The sequence below is a fragment of the Rhipicephalus microplus genome, chromosome 5, assembly GCF_043290135.1.
Source record: "Rhipicephalus microplus isolate Deutch F79 chromosome 5, USDA_Rmic, whole genome shotgun sequence".
In the NCBI taxonomy this organism is placed as follows: domain Eukaryota; kingdom Metazoa; phylum Arthropoda; class Arachnida; order Ixodida; family Ixodidae; genus Rhipicephalus; species Rhipicephalus microplus.
This window is the reverse complement of record NC_134704.1, coordinates 186,747,850-186,767,284: the sequence shown is the minus strand read 5'-3', so window position 1 is coordinate 186,767,284 and position 19,435 is coordinate 186,747,850. Positions and strand designations below refer to the sequence as shown.

The 19,435-nt window shown below is 46.2% G+C and overlaps 2 protein-coding genes across 3 annotated transcripts in view; one reads left to right on the top strand and one right to left on the bottom strand.

Moving 5' to 3' along the window:
• Positions 1-19,435, bottom strand: part of LOC119174059 (seizure 6-like protein 2) — a 296,552-nt gene that overhangs the window by 272,178 nt on the left and 4,939 nt on the right. The window lies entirely within an intron of this gene.
• Positions 8,571-19,435, top strand: part of LOC142818058 (uncharacterized) — a 33,645-nt gene continuing 22,780 nt past the window's right edge. Inside the window, exon 1 of the mRNA XM_075896301.1 lies at positions 8,571-10,860. Coding sequence (XP_075752416.1) covers positions 10,654-10,860 — 207 coding nt within the window. The 5' untranslated portion in view covers positions 8,571-10,653. The remainder of the gene's footprint in view (positions 10,861-19,435) is intronic.

Sequence of the window (19,435 nt, the reverse complement as noted above, 5' to 3'; positions counted from 1 at the left end):
TGACTGGAGGAACATGGGAGAGGCCTTACCCACGAATGCAGAGATGTTACTTGGCTCGCGACTCCAACTTAACTTGAGCAAGTCAGCGTGAAGCAAGCAGCGGACTTCAAAACGCCCAAGTCAGCCTTCGCGTTTCACAGATGCTCAGGCTGTCTTGCTTGGTCAAGTCAAGAACGAGCTTCAAAGCAGAAATACGCTGCTCGCCTGCTAACGAGGGTAATAATGAAGTTATTCGCGTAAGGTATGCATTACAGCAAAAAAAAAAATACATTGGCAGCATATCCACGGAGTGAATGATGGAGAGTGGGGCGAAGCATTCGTCCGTCCATTCGTTCTTGCTTCCTTCCGTCTGTGCGACCGTCCATGCGTCTATCCGCCCATCCGTGCGTGCGTCCGTTCCTGCGTTCATCCATGCATCCGCGCCTGCGTCTGTTCATGCGTTCATTCATGCATCTGTCTGTGTGTCCGTTCGTCCATCTATTCAGCACTCCATGTACCACCATCTCGCATCTTTTCATCATATATTCCCCATATAGAAACACCGCCATCCAGCGGACATTCCAAGGACTAAACGAGAGGTGGCACACGCACACTTTCTAACAGCTTGCGCTTCGGGTCTACTTCCCACCTTTAACGACCTCGAGTTCATGGTATATACTAGTTCACTGTATTCATGGCACTGCGGCCCAACACTCGCTGAACCTTTCTAAAACAAAGGAGGTTACGCCCAGCGAGTATATAGTAGCAACCTTTTTCTGGCAGATAGAGCTCAATGTACATGCCAATGGCTGCATGGGAAATGAGAGACAGGAGAATTCGGCTTTTATTTTCCTACGGCTTGCACTTCGTACCTACTTCCCACCTTTAACTACCTGGAGTTCATTCATGGTATATACTAGTTCATTGTATTCATGGCACTGCAGCTCAACGCTCGCTAAACCTTTCTAAAACTAAGGTGGTTACACCCAGCGGGTATAACGTAGCAACCCTTTCCCTTCAGATAGTGCTCAATGTACATGCAATGGCTGCTAATGGGGATCGCAGCATGCACGTTAACTAAAAGCCGTATGCTCCTGTCTCTCATACCTCATTATCAGCTATTGGCATGTATTTTGAGCACTATTTTTTGTTGTTCAACAACGCACAGAAGGAATCTCTCACCGGCACCACCTTGGAGGTCAAAATGTTTGCAGGTCAAAGCGTAAGACTGGTTACATACTACGCGAGACGAACGAGTGCTTCGCTCCTAAAAGACCATATGCTTTAAAATAACTACAAAAACGAAGGGCGACAAGCATATTCTTGCCATTTTACGGCTAACGAGTGGCACGTCGTGCCTGCCCCCACAGCGATGCGCAGTGTTGCTTCTGTAAAGCGTTCGTTGCCCGCTGGTTTTAGTGGCCGCCCAAATGTGGCGCGTTTCTCCGCGGTTGCTTGTTTGGAGGCGAAACAAGCATCGCGTTGGGTTCTTTCGTCATTTTTTTTTCTTCAATCGGACGCCACGGCATGTATTTGTGCTGACCTGACTCACGAGGTGACGCGATTTTCACGGTATTCGCCTTTCTGTTCACCTGTGTGCATGCATGTAATCTCCGTTTCATACATCATGTGCAACGCAGTCAAAGCTAGCGCTCTTGTTTGCGCTGTGTACTGCCGCGACCAAAAAGTAGTGCGTCGCTTGGGGTGTACGAGAATCAATAAATGCTTCTCGGGAAACTTCTAAGCATACATATTTGTCATCTGGTTAAAAAACAAACGCCTGTGTTGTCGGATAAACAATCCAAATATGCGAGTTGGTAATATATGTTTGTCGCTTTCGTATCAGGTTTTCGCTCTCCGCGCGACCCGCGCCGCCGTTTTTTTTTTTTTACTTGTTGTGGCAGCTTCGAAAAAATGGCGTCCCGCTCTGCATCCTCGACCACCTCTCCTGCGCGAATTTTTTTCGAAGCTTCGCACATCAAAGCTGTCAGTAAGTAAGTTGAAGTTACTGAAAAAAAAACAAGATTTCGAATCGAACTCGCAAAAATTATAAAAAAAATGGCACCAAGTGAATTCGAACCCATGCACTTCAAAACTACGGTAAACTCTCCGGAGCGACGCGTCAGACCACTCGGCTACGAAACCGCGCGGAGCAACACCTCGTGTTTTCTTTACGGACTACTTGCCTAGCCTTCACAGCGTTGCACCTGATCTATGAAACGGAATATAGTGGGCTAGGTCGCAGTTATTATGAAAAAAAAGAACAAGTTTTGTGAACAAATGTGACTCGTATCATTTTGTTGAGCTTGGTAAACAAGAGACAAAGCGGGGGTCAGGACATTGCCCTCAGCAGAATTCTGTCTCGCAGGGATGCAGCAGTGTATCGCTGCATGATGGCGAAGCGGATAAAAAAACTCGTGATAGGGGCACCTCTTTTTTATGTGTGTGGAATTTCACGTAGCTTTGTGCTACAAGCGATGCCTTTTAGATGCGGAGCATCTAATACTCGAGGCTTGTAGTGCGGCGCCGTCCGCAAGCTTCCTCCTCCTTCTTCCACCATCTGTGCACCCTTCCTCCTCTACACACCGCGTGCGCTTCTCCTCTTCACGAACATTCGCTAGCTGTATAATGTAGCGCGCATGCGCCGTCACGCTTCGAGAACATCGGCAGCTGACGCGCGCGCATGCGCCGTCGCGCTTCGAGAACATCGGCAGCTGACGCGCGCGCATGCGCCGTTGCGCTTCTCCCCCTTCTCGAATATTCGACAGCTGACAGTCCATGCGCCGTCGCGCTGTATATATACTCAAGGTCGGCGCTCGCTCGCTCAGTTGCCGCTCGTCGGTTGGTTTGTACGGCGCGTCGACGTCTAAGGTCGCGGTGAAATGAATTCCAACGAATCCACAAACACGATGATCGACGTCCCTTCGACCAGCGCCGCCCTTTCGCATACGTGTGTACGTGTTCACTCATTTAACACCCCCTCCTACAACCACGTTAACCAATTTAGCCATCGACCCAAGTAAGTCGCAATTTAACACCCCATTTCACAACCACGTTAACCAATTTAGCCATCGACCCAAGTAAGTCGCACTTTAACACCCCGTTAACCAATTATATACTCCGCATCCTCCTCAGTGTTCCCCCGAGGGAAGCTGCGGGCAATTTTTTTGAGCGAGAAACAGCGCCCTAGACGGGACGAAAGGATAGACGAGGCACACAGACACAGCACCGAGCCAATTTTGTACCGAAAGAGGCGGATATTGTCGTCGTGTTTAAGAAAAACAGAAATGGCCGTTGCGGTTACGGAACACTTCGGCGTCGTCCCCGCCGAAGTTATTAATACGCACGTGTGTGTAGTCGACACAGCCTGTAACACCAGGGAACTCAGCCACTTCATAAACGCCCCGCATAACTATAGAAAGTGCTGCCGGCTGCGGAAAGCCCACCAGCATTGCGAACAGGTGCTTTGCGATGAGTAGCGTAACTTTTCCTACTGCACGGCAAACTGTCGACTACGGAATGCGGATGAGATTCCCGGTGACTGTTTGTAATGTGCCAGCGCCGTAAAACCCGAGAGCCATCAGTAGCTGTAACACTGGAGGTACAGGCTGTCCTCGGTTGTCCCCACTTTCACGGAGCGGCAACATACCCAGCAGCTGCCGCACGGCGTTCTTCGTGAATCTGTATTGAGCGTGGAATTGTTCCTCGTCGTACAACTCCATCAGATTTCCTCGGTCACGTAAAGCGGGTCCAAGAATCTCCGACAGGCAGTGCGCCTCAGAAAATGCTACGCTTACGGCGAGGCAAGTAAACTCAAAAGCCACCACCCTCCACTCGACGTCTATTCGAGAGGTGGCCATGTTGGAATAAAGCATGAAGTCGCTTTCAAGCTAGCCCCGCAGCTGACTTGAAACTTGTCCTGACTTCGACCGAGCCAAGTCACCTTCAAGTCATCCGCAAGTTCGAGAACGATGTATGGTGACCGGCAAGACTGTCTTGAGTGAAGAAAGAGTCAAGTACGAGTCAAGTAACATCTCTGCATTCGGGCGTTAGTCTTGCAGTGGGCGTAGTCAGGTTGATGATGATGATGAAAGCGGTTTGTTGAGAACGTTTTGGAAATACGGAAAAAGTAAAAGTTAGCCTCTCGCGGCTCGGCTTACTGAGAGCTTCGCAGCGCTTGAGGACCGCGCATATTGAACTTAGATGCCCCCACATAGACGGGCGTCGAGGCACTTTACAACCACACGCACAGCCGCGCTCCAAGCGAGCGCCGCCACAAGTCATCAGCGTCGGGGCCATCTCCTAGCGCTCGCTCCGCCCATTAGCCAGTATATTTCAAGACACTATACTTCAAGGTCCATTACGTGCTTAAGTTTGTTATTTCTGCTTCTACTATAACGTTGCTGATCTTGTCACTTAGCATGTTTTCCCCTTTAGACACCTTGAAGCCTCTGCAGTGGCATAAATGATGGGGTAGAGAAGAAGGGTCAGGGGGCCCTGTTTCAACATTCAGGCTGGGGGACACTCCTTGAAAGTTTCCTCTCCTTCCAAAAAGCAAAAACGGAAATACAAAAATGGAAGCAGCTGCTTTCTGCCTATCATAGACCATATTTCATAGCTTCACAGCACGCGTCCACAAAATTGGAAGGCACACACAGCGCTGAACTTGCAAATGGCTTAATCTTCGAGCTTGAAGCAATATATGTGCTCTTTCCCCAGGAAAAATAAGTAATTTAGCAAATGCAGCATACAACAGGTTGCAAAAAAACATTGGCAGATCCCACGCGCAGTGGGAATCGATGACATGCGAAGCACGAATGAGAAAAGTTGATATGTCGCATCACAACATTACGAGGTTGAGGAAACTGATGCCGTACATGACTTCCGTGTCATGATTATCATGTTTGGATGCGTCGTTTACCTTCGTCATCTATTCACGTCACGTGATACTGAATTTAATACATGTGGAGCTAGCGAAACGGCCGCGAGCACGCTATAAGCGTGGCATGTTGTCATGTTCTTACATGACACGCGCTTTAGGATTATCATGTTTGCACCAGTCATATAATTTGTCATCCATTTACGTCACGTAACCCCAAATTTGGTATATATGGAGCTAGCGAAACGGCCGCGAGCGCATCATGAAGGGCGCAATATACTCCAATGTAGCGTTGACGCAAGCGCACGCTTGGCACAGCGATGCTACGTTACCAAAACGCGAGAACTCAATATTCTGACGCCAGGCGCGACCGACGCCATCAGCGTCCGTCAGCGCGGCCCGACGGCAACCGGCGTGAAATGCGACATGTTGTATTTCGCGCCAATGGGTTACCCAGACAACACTGTGTCTCCCTCTTTTGGTGACTGAAAGACGCCGGACGCGCTGAAACGCGCATGCGTCAGTGACGCAGCGCGGCGTGCACCTGCGAGCATACGGCAAGACTGGCGCCTGCCGTGGCAACGCTGGCGTGACGCGACGAAATGAACGCCAGCGAGCACGTGCACCGCGTCACGTCGAAATGTTTTGGAACCTTGACTCTGGCATATAGTAGTGTTCTCACATGAGGCGCATATCATATTTATCATGTTTGCACCAGTCACATACCTCCGTCATCCGTTTGCGTCACGTAATACCGAGCTTGGTAGATGTGAAGCTAGCGAAACGGCCGCGAGTGCATCATGAGCGTAGCATGTAGTCGTGTTGTTACATTACGCCCATATAATGTTTATCATGTTTGAACCAGCATCATACTTTCATCATTCATTCACGTCTCGTAGAACCAAATTTGGTATAACTGAAGTTGCCCCACCATGGTGGTCTAGTGGCTAAGGTACTCGTCTGCTGACCCGCAGGTCTTGGGATCAAATCCTGGCTGTGGCGGCTGCATTTCCGATGAAGGCGGAAATGTTGTAGGCCCATGTACACAGATTTGGGTGCACGTTAAAGAACCACAGGTGGTCGAAATTTCCGGAGACCTCCACTACGGCGTCTCTCAAATTCATATGGTGGTTTTGGGACGTTAAACCCCACAAATCAATCAATCAATAACTGAAGCTAGCAAAACGACCAACAGCGTATCATGAACGTAGCATGTAGTCATGTTGTTACATGACACGCATCTTATGATGATCATGTTCGCACTAGTCACATACCTTTGTCATTCATTCATGTACCGTATTACCAAATTTTGTATATGTGACGCTAGCGAAACGGCCGCAAGCGCATCATGAGCGTGGCATGTAGTCATGTTGTTACATGACACGCATGTCATGACTTTCATATTAGGGTTAATCACTTGTATTCTCCATGCAATCATGTCATGCGATACCAGTTTTTGCAACATGCCATGTGAACGAAACCACCGCAAGAGCTGCCGAACTATGAAACGTAAATGTTGATATTTATCACATAGATGTCATAATTTTTATTTTATGACTACTGAAATATGTTCTTCTTACAGTCATGTTATGCCATACCAAGTTTGGTATTAATACCATTATCGAAACAGCCAGGAGAGCTAAAAGTCGCAGGTGGCTACATAGATAGATAGATAGATAGATAGATAGATAGATAGATAGATAGATAGATAGATAGATAGATAGATAGATAGATAGATAGATAGATAGATAGATAGATAGATGGATAGATGGATAGATAGATAGATAGATAGATAGATAGATAGATAGATAGATAGATAGATAGATAGATAGGTAGGTAGGTAGGTAGGTAGGTAGGTAGGTAGGTAGGTAGGTAGGTAGGTAGGTACGTAGGTAGATAGATAGATAGATAGATAGATAGATAGATAGATAGATAGATAGATAGATAGATAGATAGATAGATAGATAGATAGATAGATAGATAGATAGATAGATAGATAGATAGATAGATAGGTAGGTAGGTAGGTAGGTAGATAGATAGATAGATAGATAGATAGATAGATAGATAGATAGATAGATAGATAGATAGATAGATAGATAGATAGATAGATAGATAGATAGATAGATAGATAGATAGATAGATAGATAGATAGATAGATAGATAGATAGATAGATAGATAGATAGATAGATAGATAGATAGATAGATAGATAGATAGATAGATAGATAGATAGATAGATAGATAGATAGATAGATAGATAGATAGATAGATAGATAGATAGATAGATAGATAGATAGATAGATAGATAGATAGATAGATACGCTCAAGGTCGGCGAGGTTCGCTAAGAAATGCTTCGCATTTAAAACGCCAGACCTGCGCGGTAGGCGCCGCACAGTCACAGCCAAAGCTAGAACAGCGGCCTTTCAGAGCGAAATGCATAAAACAATTGAAACAGCAAATTCATATTTGCAGAGAAAGAGGCTAGAGGGGATGGTCAGATAATTCAACCGGATGTGCCGGAGAATTTCAGTCTACAGCAGAGTGAGTTCTGGACTAGGGGCAGGGTAGAGACGCTTGTCGAGTCACACAGGAGATCGTCCCATTGTTCTTTAAGACGCTCCCCGAAAGGTGTGGGCCAGGCAATGAATGGCGCCGGGTGAAATATATCCCGGGCGAGCTAGAGAGCTACCTCACTGCCTGCCGTCAATCCCTGGATGCCCAGGAACCCAAGAGACGAAAACAGTGGCAAGTTGGAGTACAGATACCACTCACTCGACCTCCTGTTCTGGGTAAAGGGGTAATATGTGCTTTTGTATGTGACGGATGGCGGCGTAAGAGTCGGAGAATATTATGTACTCAGAGACGCAAGGGAGGTAGGAACATTATCTTAGTTCATACACAGTGGAAAGGACCTTGAGCGACGGTACATTTTCTGGGAGCAAGTATGGCGCGCTAGTGTGGTTTTCAGGTGCAGAAAAGTTTGGATGGTAGATGGCGCAGGAGCCACGAGGAGCCACGAACGAAGCATCCCTGTAGGCGACTCCCTGTGTACAAAAAGCTGGGTAATGATGTCGCGCTTCGCGTGATGACAGATGACGAGCCGAGCGGGAGAAATGTTGGACGGGAGGGGTAGGATAGGAGCTAAGGAGCAAGGGAGCGTGTGGGAAAAGGTGACGTAAGAACAAAGTGTGGGGTATACCCGCTTGCCCCAATAGCCATTGACCCTGACGAGTTAGATAAAGACGTTCAATCTGGGAGTCGCGGTGGAGAGAAATAAGAGAACGTAGTGTATGGAAGAGGCCTGAGGTGAACAGCTTGCTGGTAGGGGTAGTGATAGAGAGGTTAAGAGCTGCTTTGTATAGATCCAAAGAGCTGTTTTGAGGGGGTTGTGTTTCTGTGAATTCGACATAAGGTACAAAGTAAAAGAAGTTGGCGAGGGCGAGCGCATGGGCAATCCGGCAAGCCTAGGGTTCTATTCTTGCTGTGGCCCTGACATTTATTCAGTCACATTTATTCTATGCCATCGTTGGGTCGACGCTAGCGTTGTCGGGTATTGCTTCACGCCTTACAATTGCCATGTATGTTCTCGTCTATCTATCTATCTATCTATCTATCTATCTATCTATCTATCTATCTATCTATCTAGCCACCTACGACTTTTATCTCTCATGGCCGTTTCAATAATGGTATCGATACCAAACTTGGCATGGCATAACATGACTGCATTACGAGCATGTTTGCCTAGTCATAAAAAAATTGAAGACATGTATGCCATGAATGTCATGATTTACATTTCATGGTCTTGCTGCTCTTGCGGTGGTTTCGATCTGGTGACTGGTGCAAACATGATAATTATGAGATGCGTATTCTGTCAGAATATGGCTACATGCCACAATCAAGGTGCCAATACACTTCGACGTGACCCGGCACACGTGCGCGCCGGCGTTCGTTTCGTTGCGTCAAACGCCGGCTAACGCGAGTACTACTACTACTCCTACTATACTACTACAACAACTACTACTACAACTACTACATCGTACACGATTCAACTGAGGACGGCACGGGGATTCCGCGTGCCGAATGTGTGCGATCAGCTGACTCCGTCACGAAAAATGCTTTTGTGCGAATGATAAGCAACGCTTCATAAATATACTAGAGGACGACCATTCAATAAGCGTCTTCGGAAACAATTTTATATAACAATTGCGGAAAGGTGCGAATGACTCAAATCTAAAGCTGACTGTCAGAACTTCAGGAGATGTACTACTCATCAATAATAAAACTTGCTTTTTTTCACCACAGTGAGCCTGTTTGCCTTAAAGAACGGGCCACTTTTTTAGCCGTTACCATGGGTTCCCATTGTGCAATCTTTAACTGCTCGGGCAACCAAATTGAGGCTTACCGCAACATGATCGCTGCAGTCTTCTGGTCCATTTGGGTTTCCAGAAGCGCTCTGTGGTCTGCGTTTTCCACAGTCGCCCTGTACGCTCAATTATTCGGGAAAATTAAACACTCTCATTTCGTTCAAAACACGAAAGCTTCGCGCCGCGACCGCCAGGGATGCTGCTTGTTATATGTCTGCAGAAAAGCTGCCTATGCTAGTGGTGCGCAAGTTTATGAACGTACGGCACCACCAGGCGCTTGGCCGAGTCGTTCCTGGGGTGCTTGTATTTCCGGTCAAAGCCTGCTTAGTTTTTCGCAATAAGGTCTCGGCTACCGAAAAAATTCCTGAACATAGATAGCGAGCCGACAACACCGGGCGCTCTCGCTCGTCAAAGCTCGACAGCAATGCGTGCGGGCTTCGCAAAAGCTACATGAATTAAAGATCGAGTAAAGTTGGAAAAAAGTTGGTACGCGCCCTGTACTCCCGTCTTGTGAATGTATATGTTTTGCGCTCAAAATTATTGCCAACTATGCACAATATCGCCGACTTTCAACTTTTGTTAAGCTATCAATGCTTGCGAACACTCTAAGCACTGCGCAGGATCACACGAGCAAAAAAGACAAGTTACTCTTCAGAGCGTTCTTCTACTCTCACAAAGCATCGTTAAGAGGGGAATGCATTTTCACTCTGCACAAAAAAGAGAGAGAGAGAGAAACTGCTGCTTTATACTCTGCCTATCTCAGAGAGAGTGGACGGCCCATATACTATTGAGGCATGACAGAGTAAAACGTGGTTATACTCAGCTGCAGATCCATATATCGATGCACCGGCAAACCACGAGTGATTACCACTACTTAATATTCACGCGTATATGCAGTAGAAAAAAACTACGTTAATTTCTTGTGGCGTTGGAGACAAGTAATTAGAAATAAAACAGCGTTTCCAGCGCCTACAAGAGAATTTCAGTGCACTGAAAGCCATCTGTAACTCCTAATATCGGCGTCTCTAGCTGCGTATTTGCGTCGTTAAATAAGTGAATATGACCTCATTGAATTGGTCACGATCAAAACTAAATTAGAATGACCATTGCTTTTTTTCTTATATGAATATTTATGCTTCTCGCTACAAACGTCGTTCACGGAGGATGCTGTCGTATGGCTAATATACGGTACAGCAAGAGCAAAGTAATTTGGCTGTAGTCTCAGCACTTGAACAAGAATGACCGAAAATTATTCCAAGTAGGCGAGAGAAGCCGGGTTGTTTCAGACTGCAGGGGGCACGAGCCCGTCTGAAATTTATTCATGCGAATGCTCTTTCCACGCAGGTTGTCCTCCTTGGGGCAGCCACGGCTCTTGCCATTGACGACGACACCGAATCTCTCCTCAAAAACGGTTTCAATCTCAAGAAACCGATGAAACTACCACCTACCGAGAGTGATCAAAGTGATGTGCCTCTGCTCTCGCCGCCCGTGGTGTTCAACCCCTTTTTCGTCTGGCTTCTGCGTGAAACAGAGTGCGCGGGAGCGGCACCAGAGCTACAATTACGGCCCACGTTGAAAGGCCAGTTGGAGCACGACACCGTCGAAAATCCAGTCATGCGGATGCCCTTCCTAACGCAGGTTGGTTACTTGCCACTGGCATATTGCTCCCATACAAGTGAACGGTTCCTAATCGCGCCCCTACGACCTGTTTGATTGCTATAACCCGTTGGCGTGATGCATTTAACACGTTCCTCTCTTTGGCATGCATAGATGTTCATGTTGTCTGCTTGCAGGTTATGCTATCGGGAGACATCGAACTCAACCCCGGCCCTATGCAGCCGGCCTCTAGCTCCTCTCCCACTCTCCAAATATTCATGGCGCTTAATCTCGCCTCGAGCAAGCGCAATCTTCCGTACTAACCAAACTTGCCTTGATGCGAGCAGCACAGTCAAACACGCACATCTTGGTTAGCCGTCTTATTAGAGAAAGCTCTGGAGGCTCATCAAGCCTCTAATCCCGGCGACAACCCAGGGACCGGCTCTGCAATTCTGAAACTTTCATCCGAAGTAATAGTCCTTAAAGAATAATGCGATGATTCGGAGAATCGGCTGCGCCATTGTAACTTGTTTTTTTTTTTTTCGTCTGCCCAGCGCCTATGGTGAAACCTGGGTTAGGGTTAGGTTTAGGGTTAGGGATGTTGTAGGTAGCCAGCGGATCTAGCCTTACATAATTTGCAGGCAATTGCCCCACCCGGTTTCCTCTTTGCTAAATGAAGCTGTGTCCTTTGTTTTTTTAACTAATCACGAGCAGGCTTGTAAAATAAAACTCGTTCATAGCTCGACGTAAGCCTGCATAAGACAGCGGCCTTTGTGCTATTCAACGTGCAGTACTGTGCCGGCACTCTATCTCGCTGAACTATACACCAAGCATAATTGTCCCTTATCACCAGTCACATGCGAGGTCTGTAGCAATCGAAAATTTCAAGAGAAGTCACGACACTTGTTTCCCGAAGATCGAGGAACCACGCCGAAACACAATATCGGTCACGATGTCGCATGGTGAGCCTAACTGTTGCAGTTCCTCAAATAAACCCTGTCGTTCCTTCTTAAGCACACAACATCTAAGCAAATAGTGTTCTATATCACCGTTTTCCTTGCACTTCGGGCATAAGGGCGTCGCGGAGAGTCTGATCTTGTGAAGCCATGCTGGTGTACGCGCTGATCCCGTTCAAATGCGATGAAGCAAGCAGGCCTCTTCCCTTGATAGCCCTTGTGTCACACATTGCTGGTGAGTCGTCAGCCATAACGAGTGAAAATGCTTATTTACAGCTTCCCGTAAAATACGCTGATTGTCTTTGGGAGCCTTCTTCGTTGGTGTAAGCTCTAGAGCACTCCGGGTAAGTCTGTCAGCCACCTCATCACCCGCTATACCCACATGTGATAGAATTCATTGAAACATAATGTTTATACCCATGCCATACAGGTCTTTAAGGATTCGCAGTGATCTTTGAGTGCATCGATCCAAAATCAATCCATGTTTTAGCCGCTGCAAAGCACGCTTACTGTCTGAGCACAGCAAGACTTGTTGCTGCCTACAAAACTTCAGTTTTTTCAGGGCTGCCTGAATTACCACGCTTTCACATGCTGTCGGTGAAACAACGCACTCGAGTCTCGCTGCCCAGGAACCTTTAGAGATGGGATCACAAACGCTGCAGCGCTTGCTCCACGCACTATGTCGACTGATCCATCGGTGAAAACTTTCAAATGATCGGCGTACTTTTCTTCAATATATTCAAGTACCAAAGAAAGTATTTCTGCTGTGGGTGTGGAACGCTTGCTTTCATCCGTGGAATCGTCACCTGGCAGTCGACATCCTCATGTGCCCAAGGTGGGTCTTGTCGAAGTTGTCTTTGGGGAACTCGATGATAAGATGGCGAAGGGTGTTGAGGGCCCCGAAAGCTCGCGATTCCGTGCGGTGCCGAAGGCGACTGAGTAGTGCTCGTCCTGGGCTCGATTCGCCAAGTCGGCAAAGCTGTGTCAGCAGTCGTTGAGAGGCGAGAAAACGTAACGGCGGAAAACGAGCTTCGTGAAGCACCTGTATGCTCGCTGCAAACTTTGGCACTCCCAAAGCAGCTCTGAGGCCTTTAGGATGAAGTTTTTTCCAGCCATTCGTACTGTGACTCAATTAGAGAGATCAGAGGCAATTGGAAAAGCACACGATTGACAATTACTGCCTCGCGTAACTTTATCATTGATGTTGGGTAACGTAAGCAGTAGACAAGACATCGTCTTGTCTACTGCTTGTCGCCAATTCATCCTGCTGTCTAGTGTGACTCCAAGGAACCTCACGGACTTAACTTGCTTAATTGATGCACCTGGAAGTAATATTTTCATCTTTGTTTCTCGTCCTCGCATACCGGGGAATGGCATGAATTGAGACTTTTAAGCTGATATTGTTAGTCCAATAGATTCAAGATAGGTTGGTGCGGAGTGAAGAACTGTTTGGCCAATCATTTTTTTTTTTTTTATTCAAGTACCCTAAAGGCCTGGGTAGGCATTACATAGGGGAGTTGTAGCACAATAAAGCTGTTACAATTACAGTGTATAATTTGAATAACAAATACAAACGATTGATATAAATATGCACATACATATGTAGAGATATTATTACTTAACAGTACAGAGATGCTACGTGGAAAAATAAAGAAAGTACAAAAAAAAAAAAAGGACAACAAAACTCTAAGGAAAATTTTCGCAGTGTTCAAAACAACAAAAGGATGCAAAGAAAGGATAATTCACGTTCATTGAAATACCGCGTACAAGAACAACGACAACAATTACAACAAAACAGATATGCACAGGAACAATATTAACTTTCATTAAAATAACTTTTAAGTTTATTCATGAAATCTTCATGATTTTGGGAAGAAACGACGTCGGCAGGTAGCTTGTTCCAGTGATATATTGCGAGAAAGAGGGGGGATTTACTTAAGAAGTTTGTTCGAGCAAAAACGGGTTGTACTTTAAAGGGGTGATCCAGGCGCGGAAAGATACGATGGGCGGCCGTGATGTGGCGTACGCAGAACGATGATGATGAGTGATAAAGTTTGTGGAAATGAGATAGAAGTGCTATGATTCTTCTATTCTCTAGGGTGCTTAGATTCAGAGATTTTTTTAGGTTAGTTATGCTTGATGTTCGTGAATAATCTTTGGTAATGAAGCGGGTTGCTTTATTTTGAATTGCTTCGAGTTTGTTGATGAGATAAGACTGGTGCGGGTTCCAAATAAAAGATGCATATTCTAGTTTTGCGCGAACCAACGTCGCATAGGCCAATAATTTAGTAGACTTGTTTGCCAAATAAAGGTTACGCCTGATAAAACCAAGAGTTTTGCATGCACTGCTACAGATTGCTTCGATGTGGTCACTCCATGAAATGTTAGAAGATAAATGAACTCCCAAGTATTTTATTGTATGCGCACGCGCGATGACTGAGTCATTTATCAAATAATGAGTAAGCTTAGGATTAGACACTCTAGTGAAGGCTACAGCCTTAGTTTTCGAAGTATTTATCTCCATTTGCCACTGTTCACACCAATCTGCAATTTTCGCAAGGTCAGATTGCAAAGCGTCACTATCAGAGGTGGTAGTTATTCGTCTATAAATTACGCAGTCATCTGCGAATAATCGAACTGTAGATGAAATGCTATTGCTGATGTCATTTACATACAACAGGAATAAAATAGGCCCCAATACAGAGCCCTGAGGCACCCCTGACTTGACCAGTGATCGTGAGGAAGAAAATTTATTGGCAGTTACAAATTGGTACCTGTCGGTTAAGAAATTCCTTATCCAATTCACAACCTGACTATGTATATTAAAATAGCGAAGTTTTTGTAATAAACGGTTATGAGCAACCTTATCGAACGCCTTGGCGAAGTCGATAAATATGGCATCTATTTGCGATGAGTCATTAACAGCTTCGTAAATGTCAGAGACCAGCTCGAATAACTGCGTCTCGCAGGAGCGACCCTGTTGAAAGCCGTGCTGGTTGCTGAAAAGATGGTTGTGCTTTGTTAGGTACTTCATGATTGCCGATGATATGATATGCTCTAATAATTTACATGGTATACTGGTCAGCGAGATTGGTCTGTAGTTGGTGACAGATGACGGGTCTCCGGATTTAAAAATTGGCACTATTTTAGAAACTTTCCATCCGTCAGGAACGCATCCTGACTGAATCGATTGCTGGAAAAGGCATGCAAAAATGGGAGAAATAACAGGTTTAGTTAACTTTAGCAGTTTAGGACAAATACCATCTGGACCAGGAGCAGAGCTGCTAGAAAGACGATCAATAGCAGCTTCGATTCCCTTTTCAGTGATCACGATGTCCTCCATGATGGAGGTAACGGAGCCGAGGTGAATATTGTCGGTAATAGGAAGCTCACGAGAAAAAACAGAACAAAAGAAGGAATTGAACGCAGTAGCGACTTCAGAGGGCGGGAGGAACTCGTTGCCTTGCATTATCGATATGAAACATGAAGACGACGGCTTGGGGTTTATTACTTTCCAGAATTTTTTTGTGTTGACAGTTAACATGTTGGAGATGTCATGGTTGAAAAATTTGTCTTTTGCTGCCTCAATTTCGGTTTTGCATAACTGCGACTGTTCGCGATAAGCCTTCCAGGCATCGTCAGATTGCAAGGTTTTAGCTCTTGAATAAAAGCGCTTCTTCTTGTTAATGCATCGCTTCACGTGGGAGGTCGCTTATGCTGATATCCAGAAAGCCAGATGTATATGACGTCGGCATAAATTAATATTTGTACTGTCTTCCTCACAGTCTTGAGAGCATTAAGTAAACCAGCCATGGCCACATTGAACAAAATCAGAGACAGGACGCTGCCCTGTGGCACTCCTCTGGTGATTTTCCTTAGCTACTGAGCACTGTCCCTAACTTCACCTGCATCGAGCGATCACTAAGAAACGCCTGAACAAAGCGTAAAAGGTGTCCCATTATTCCCATAGATGCAAGACCACAAATTATCGCACCTTGGAACACGTAGTCGTATGATTTTGAAACGTCCAGGAATATTGTCAGAGTTGAAAAGCCGTATGCTATTTGGTGTTCTATGTGACTCACCAAGTCCAAGATGTTGTCCTCTGCGCTCAACCGTTGCCGAAACCCAGTCATACATGCTGGAAGGGTCTTGTGATTCTCCATCCACCGTGTCAGCCGAACACAGGCCAGCTTCTCCATCAGCTTCGCTACGCACGAAGTTAGTGATACAGGTCTGTATGAGGCCAGTTCTGTTCTGTCTTTACCTGGCTTCAGCACTGGCACGACCCAGGCTATTTTCCAGGCTTGAGGAATGTTGCCCGACTCCCAAACATAGTTGAAATGCATCAGAAGCCTGATCTTCACTTCTGCAGGCAGATTTGAGATCATTTGGTTTGTAATTCCGTCAGGTCCAGGAGCACAGCGTCGACGGAGACTACTTATGGCTGACGTAAGTTCCCGCAGCGTGAAAGGTGCGTCGATGGCAGATGTAGAATGAGGCGGAAGTGGGTAAGGTGGTTCATTTTCTCTTCCGATTACATACGCGTCAGCAAACTCTTCGGCTAGAGACGGCATAGATGTATTCTTGAATAACGCGAGGGCAATAAACAGTCTCGAAGGCTCGGGCGTGCTTCCAACCCTATTTACTACTCGCCATATCCTTGACAGTGGAGTAAATACACTTAAACTCTCACAAAACGTTGCCCATTGCTTCCTCCGAAGTTTGTTGCTGTATCGCCGTATTGCTGCATTAAGTCTGTTGAACTGAGTTTTGCTAGCAGGTTCACCACCTCTTTGCATAAGCCTTTTCTCTGCCCTTCTTCTGGCCGCACACAAATTACGGAGCTTTAAGTCCGGGGCTGCAAAATGTGCAGGTAGATTAAGTACAGTGGTTGCAGCCGCTTTGCTCGCAAGCATATCATGAAACATCCCCTGATCGGTGATCCAGGTGCTCTCGGTAGCGGTCCCAATCAGTTACTTTGCAGGATTTAGCTACCGTCAAATGGTAGCCAGCAACATTGATTAATATAGGAAAATGATCAATGCCCATTCTGTCCCGAGCTGTGCAATACGTGAGTTGAACGTCACTTGAATGCAACGTCAAGTCAATAATACTTGTACAAGCTGGGGGCCTAAAGAATGTTACATTGCCATCATTCGCAATGCATAAGTCTAGCTTATCAATAGCCTTTGCCAGACAACGTCCACGTGCATCCGAACTCTTGTCCCACCATGACGTGTGATGCGCATTGAAATCACCACCAATTATGCGCGGATCTCGGCAACGATGACACAGGTCTTCCAAAAACTTTTCAATGGAAATTTTCTTGTGAGGAGACGCATACACCAATGCAATGCTGACTTTGCGGTTTCCTATCTGTGCCCTGATCACACAAACTTCTATAACATCTGTGCACAAGTCCGCCACATTAAGTGCTACGTGTGGTATCTCTCTCCGTATATACATAGCGGCGCTTCCATTTGGGAAAGTCGTTACGGTGGGGTTCTTGTGAGTGACGTATCCAGTGAGTGATCTTTGTCTCGGTAATCCGGCCTCCGACAGAGCCAAGATCGGAATTTGATATTCTCTCAAAAACAGGTGTAGTTCATTCATGCGAGAAACAATACCGGCACAATTTCACAGCATTATGAAAGACACTTTTCGGCAATTTAACGTACACTGAGGCTTGGCCTTCGGCATCCTACTGCTGGGTGTGCCCGAAACAACCAAGCAGCACTGATTCTAGAGCCAGTACGGCCTGCAGCATGGTCTTCGCAGTACCTGGTGGCATTGTCGCTAAGTGAGAACGTAGAGCGGCAAACAGAACACGAACAATCTCCGCAGTGTCGTGTATATTTTCCTCGTGTCCCTTTGTCTTCTGCTCAAATTCTTGTCTCAGTACTCTGGCATAGGTAGCTTGTGTAGAAATTTTCTGAGTAGACTCAGTTGGCATGGCTCCCTGTTTTGCTTGACTCGCATTGCCCGGTGTTTTCAGGAAGCATTCTTCTGATTGCACCTCACGTACATTCTTAGAACTAGTTGATATTTGTTCTTTCACCAATGGAAGAAAATCCTCAGGTGATTGAGCAACTGACCGGGCAGTAGTTAGTTTAGTCGGTTTAGGCCCCGTAAGAAAGGATTTTCGTCTACGCAGCGCACTCACTCGGAATGGGCATCCACTATAACTGGCGGGATGGTCACTATTGCAGTTTGCGCATTTGAAGTCCGCCTTGCAAGTTTTGAAGTCATGCGGACCCCCACAGCGTTTGCATCGCAGCTCTCCTTTGCAGAATTTCGCCACGTGACCAAAGCATTGGCATTTAAAGCACTTCGGTGATGGCTCCGTGTATTCAGCGGTTTCATGTCAACTGAAGCCAAAGTTAATAGTCAGAGGTCGCTCGGTGTTTGGAGTAAACGCAAGTACCACCGCGTCCATGGGTCTAGCTTTCCACTCATTCATAGAAGAAACTTCTCTTCTAACAATCCTCCTGACGTGAATCACGCCTTGTGGTTTCGTATATCCAAGAAGATCCGCCTTTGGAACACCTCTGATCAAGCAGGTGTTTCGCAGGTAGGCATTAGGAATACGAACACTAACTCCTACACCACACAGCTTGCCACACCTGAAAAGCGCGTTTACTTGATCTTCAGTGGCCACGTCAAGTAGTAGCGAACCTTGAGCAGCAAAATAACTCCGAACTAGCTCAGCGTCAATGACTGATGTCACCGCAGAATGTAGAGCAATAGGGTTCACATGTCTTAAGTCTTTTTCGCTCTCTACAGGTGACATAATCACCGGAATACTCACAGTTCTGCTTTTGCGGTGGCTTACCATTTTGAAGTTGTCGTCCTCCGTGTCCGACCAATCGTCTACTTTCTCGTCGATTCCCACTATTGTGGATGCGTCGTCATCGGTTTGTACGTTCATTGGTGTCGCCACAGTTACGTTCGCCCGCTCGTTGGTCTTGTCGTTTCGATGGCGTGCGGGATAGATCAGGCGTCTGTCCTGGTCGCTCGCATGGCTGGGCCATGGCCGAAGTCCCGGAAGCGGACCCTTCTTCCGGTCACGTCTTCTCGGAATGGGCCAAGGAACGGTAAAATCTTCTTGATGCTGCAAACGCCTTCGCGAGAGCGACGGAAAATAACACAAAACAAGGAAAAATAGAAGATCGAAGGTAGGGCTAGCTGTACTCTCAACTTCGTCGTCCAGTGAAACCTGGGTGCAGTACAACTCTAAGGTTCTTTGTTTTTGCTGTGAAAACCTAGGCGTTTCAATGCTGACAAAAGCACGCCCATTATTTATTGCTGACAAAAGCTGACAATGCTGACAAAAGCTGGCGCATAATTTATTCAAATGACTATTAACCTCAGGGACATTCATGAAGACCTTGATTTAGAGCGTACTGGTAGTCCATCTTGGTGAGGTGTTCGCCGATACGCTGTGTTAGCCAATAAGTGTTTCTCAGTAACGCTTACTGTAGCCATGTGATTGCGATTTTGCTTGGTCTTTTTTAGTCTTGATTGCGCATTCTAATATTTTAATAAATACTATCAAAGACAAACAAGTTGCGAGGTGTAGCAGTATCGCGACGGCCTTGCCATCTGATATGCGTCTAGAGGTTGCGAATTCGAATCTAACTGGAATATCTTTTTCTTCT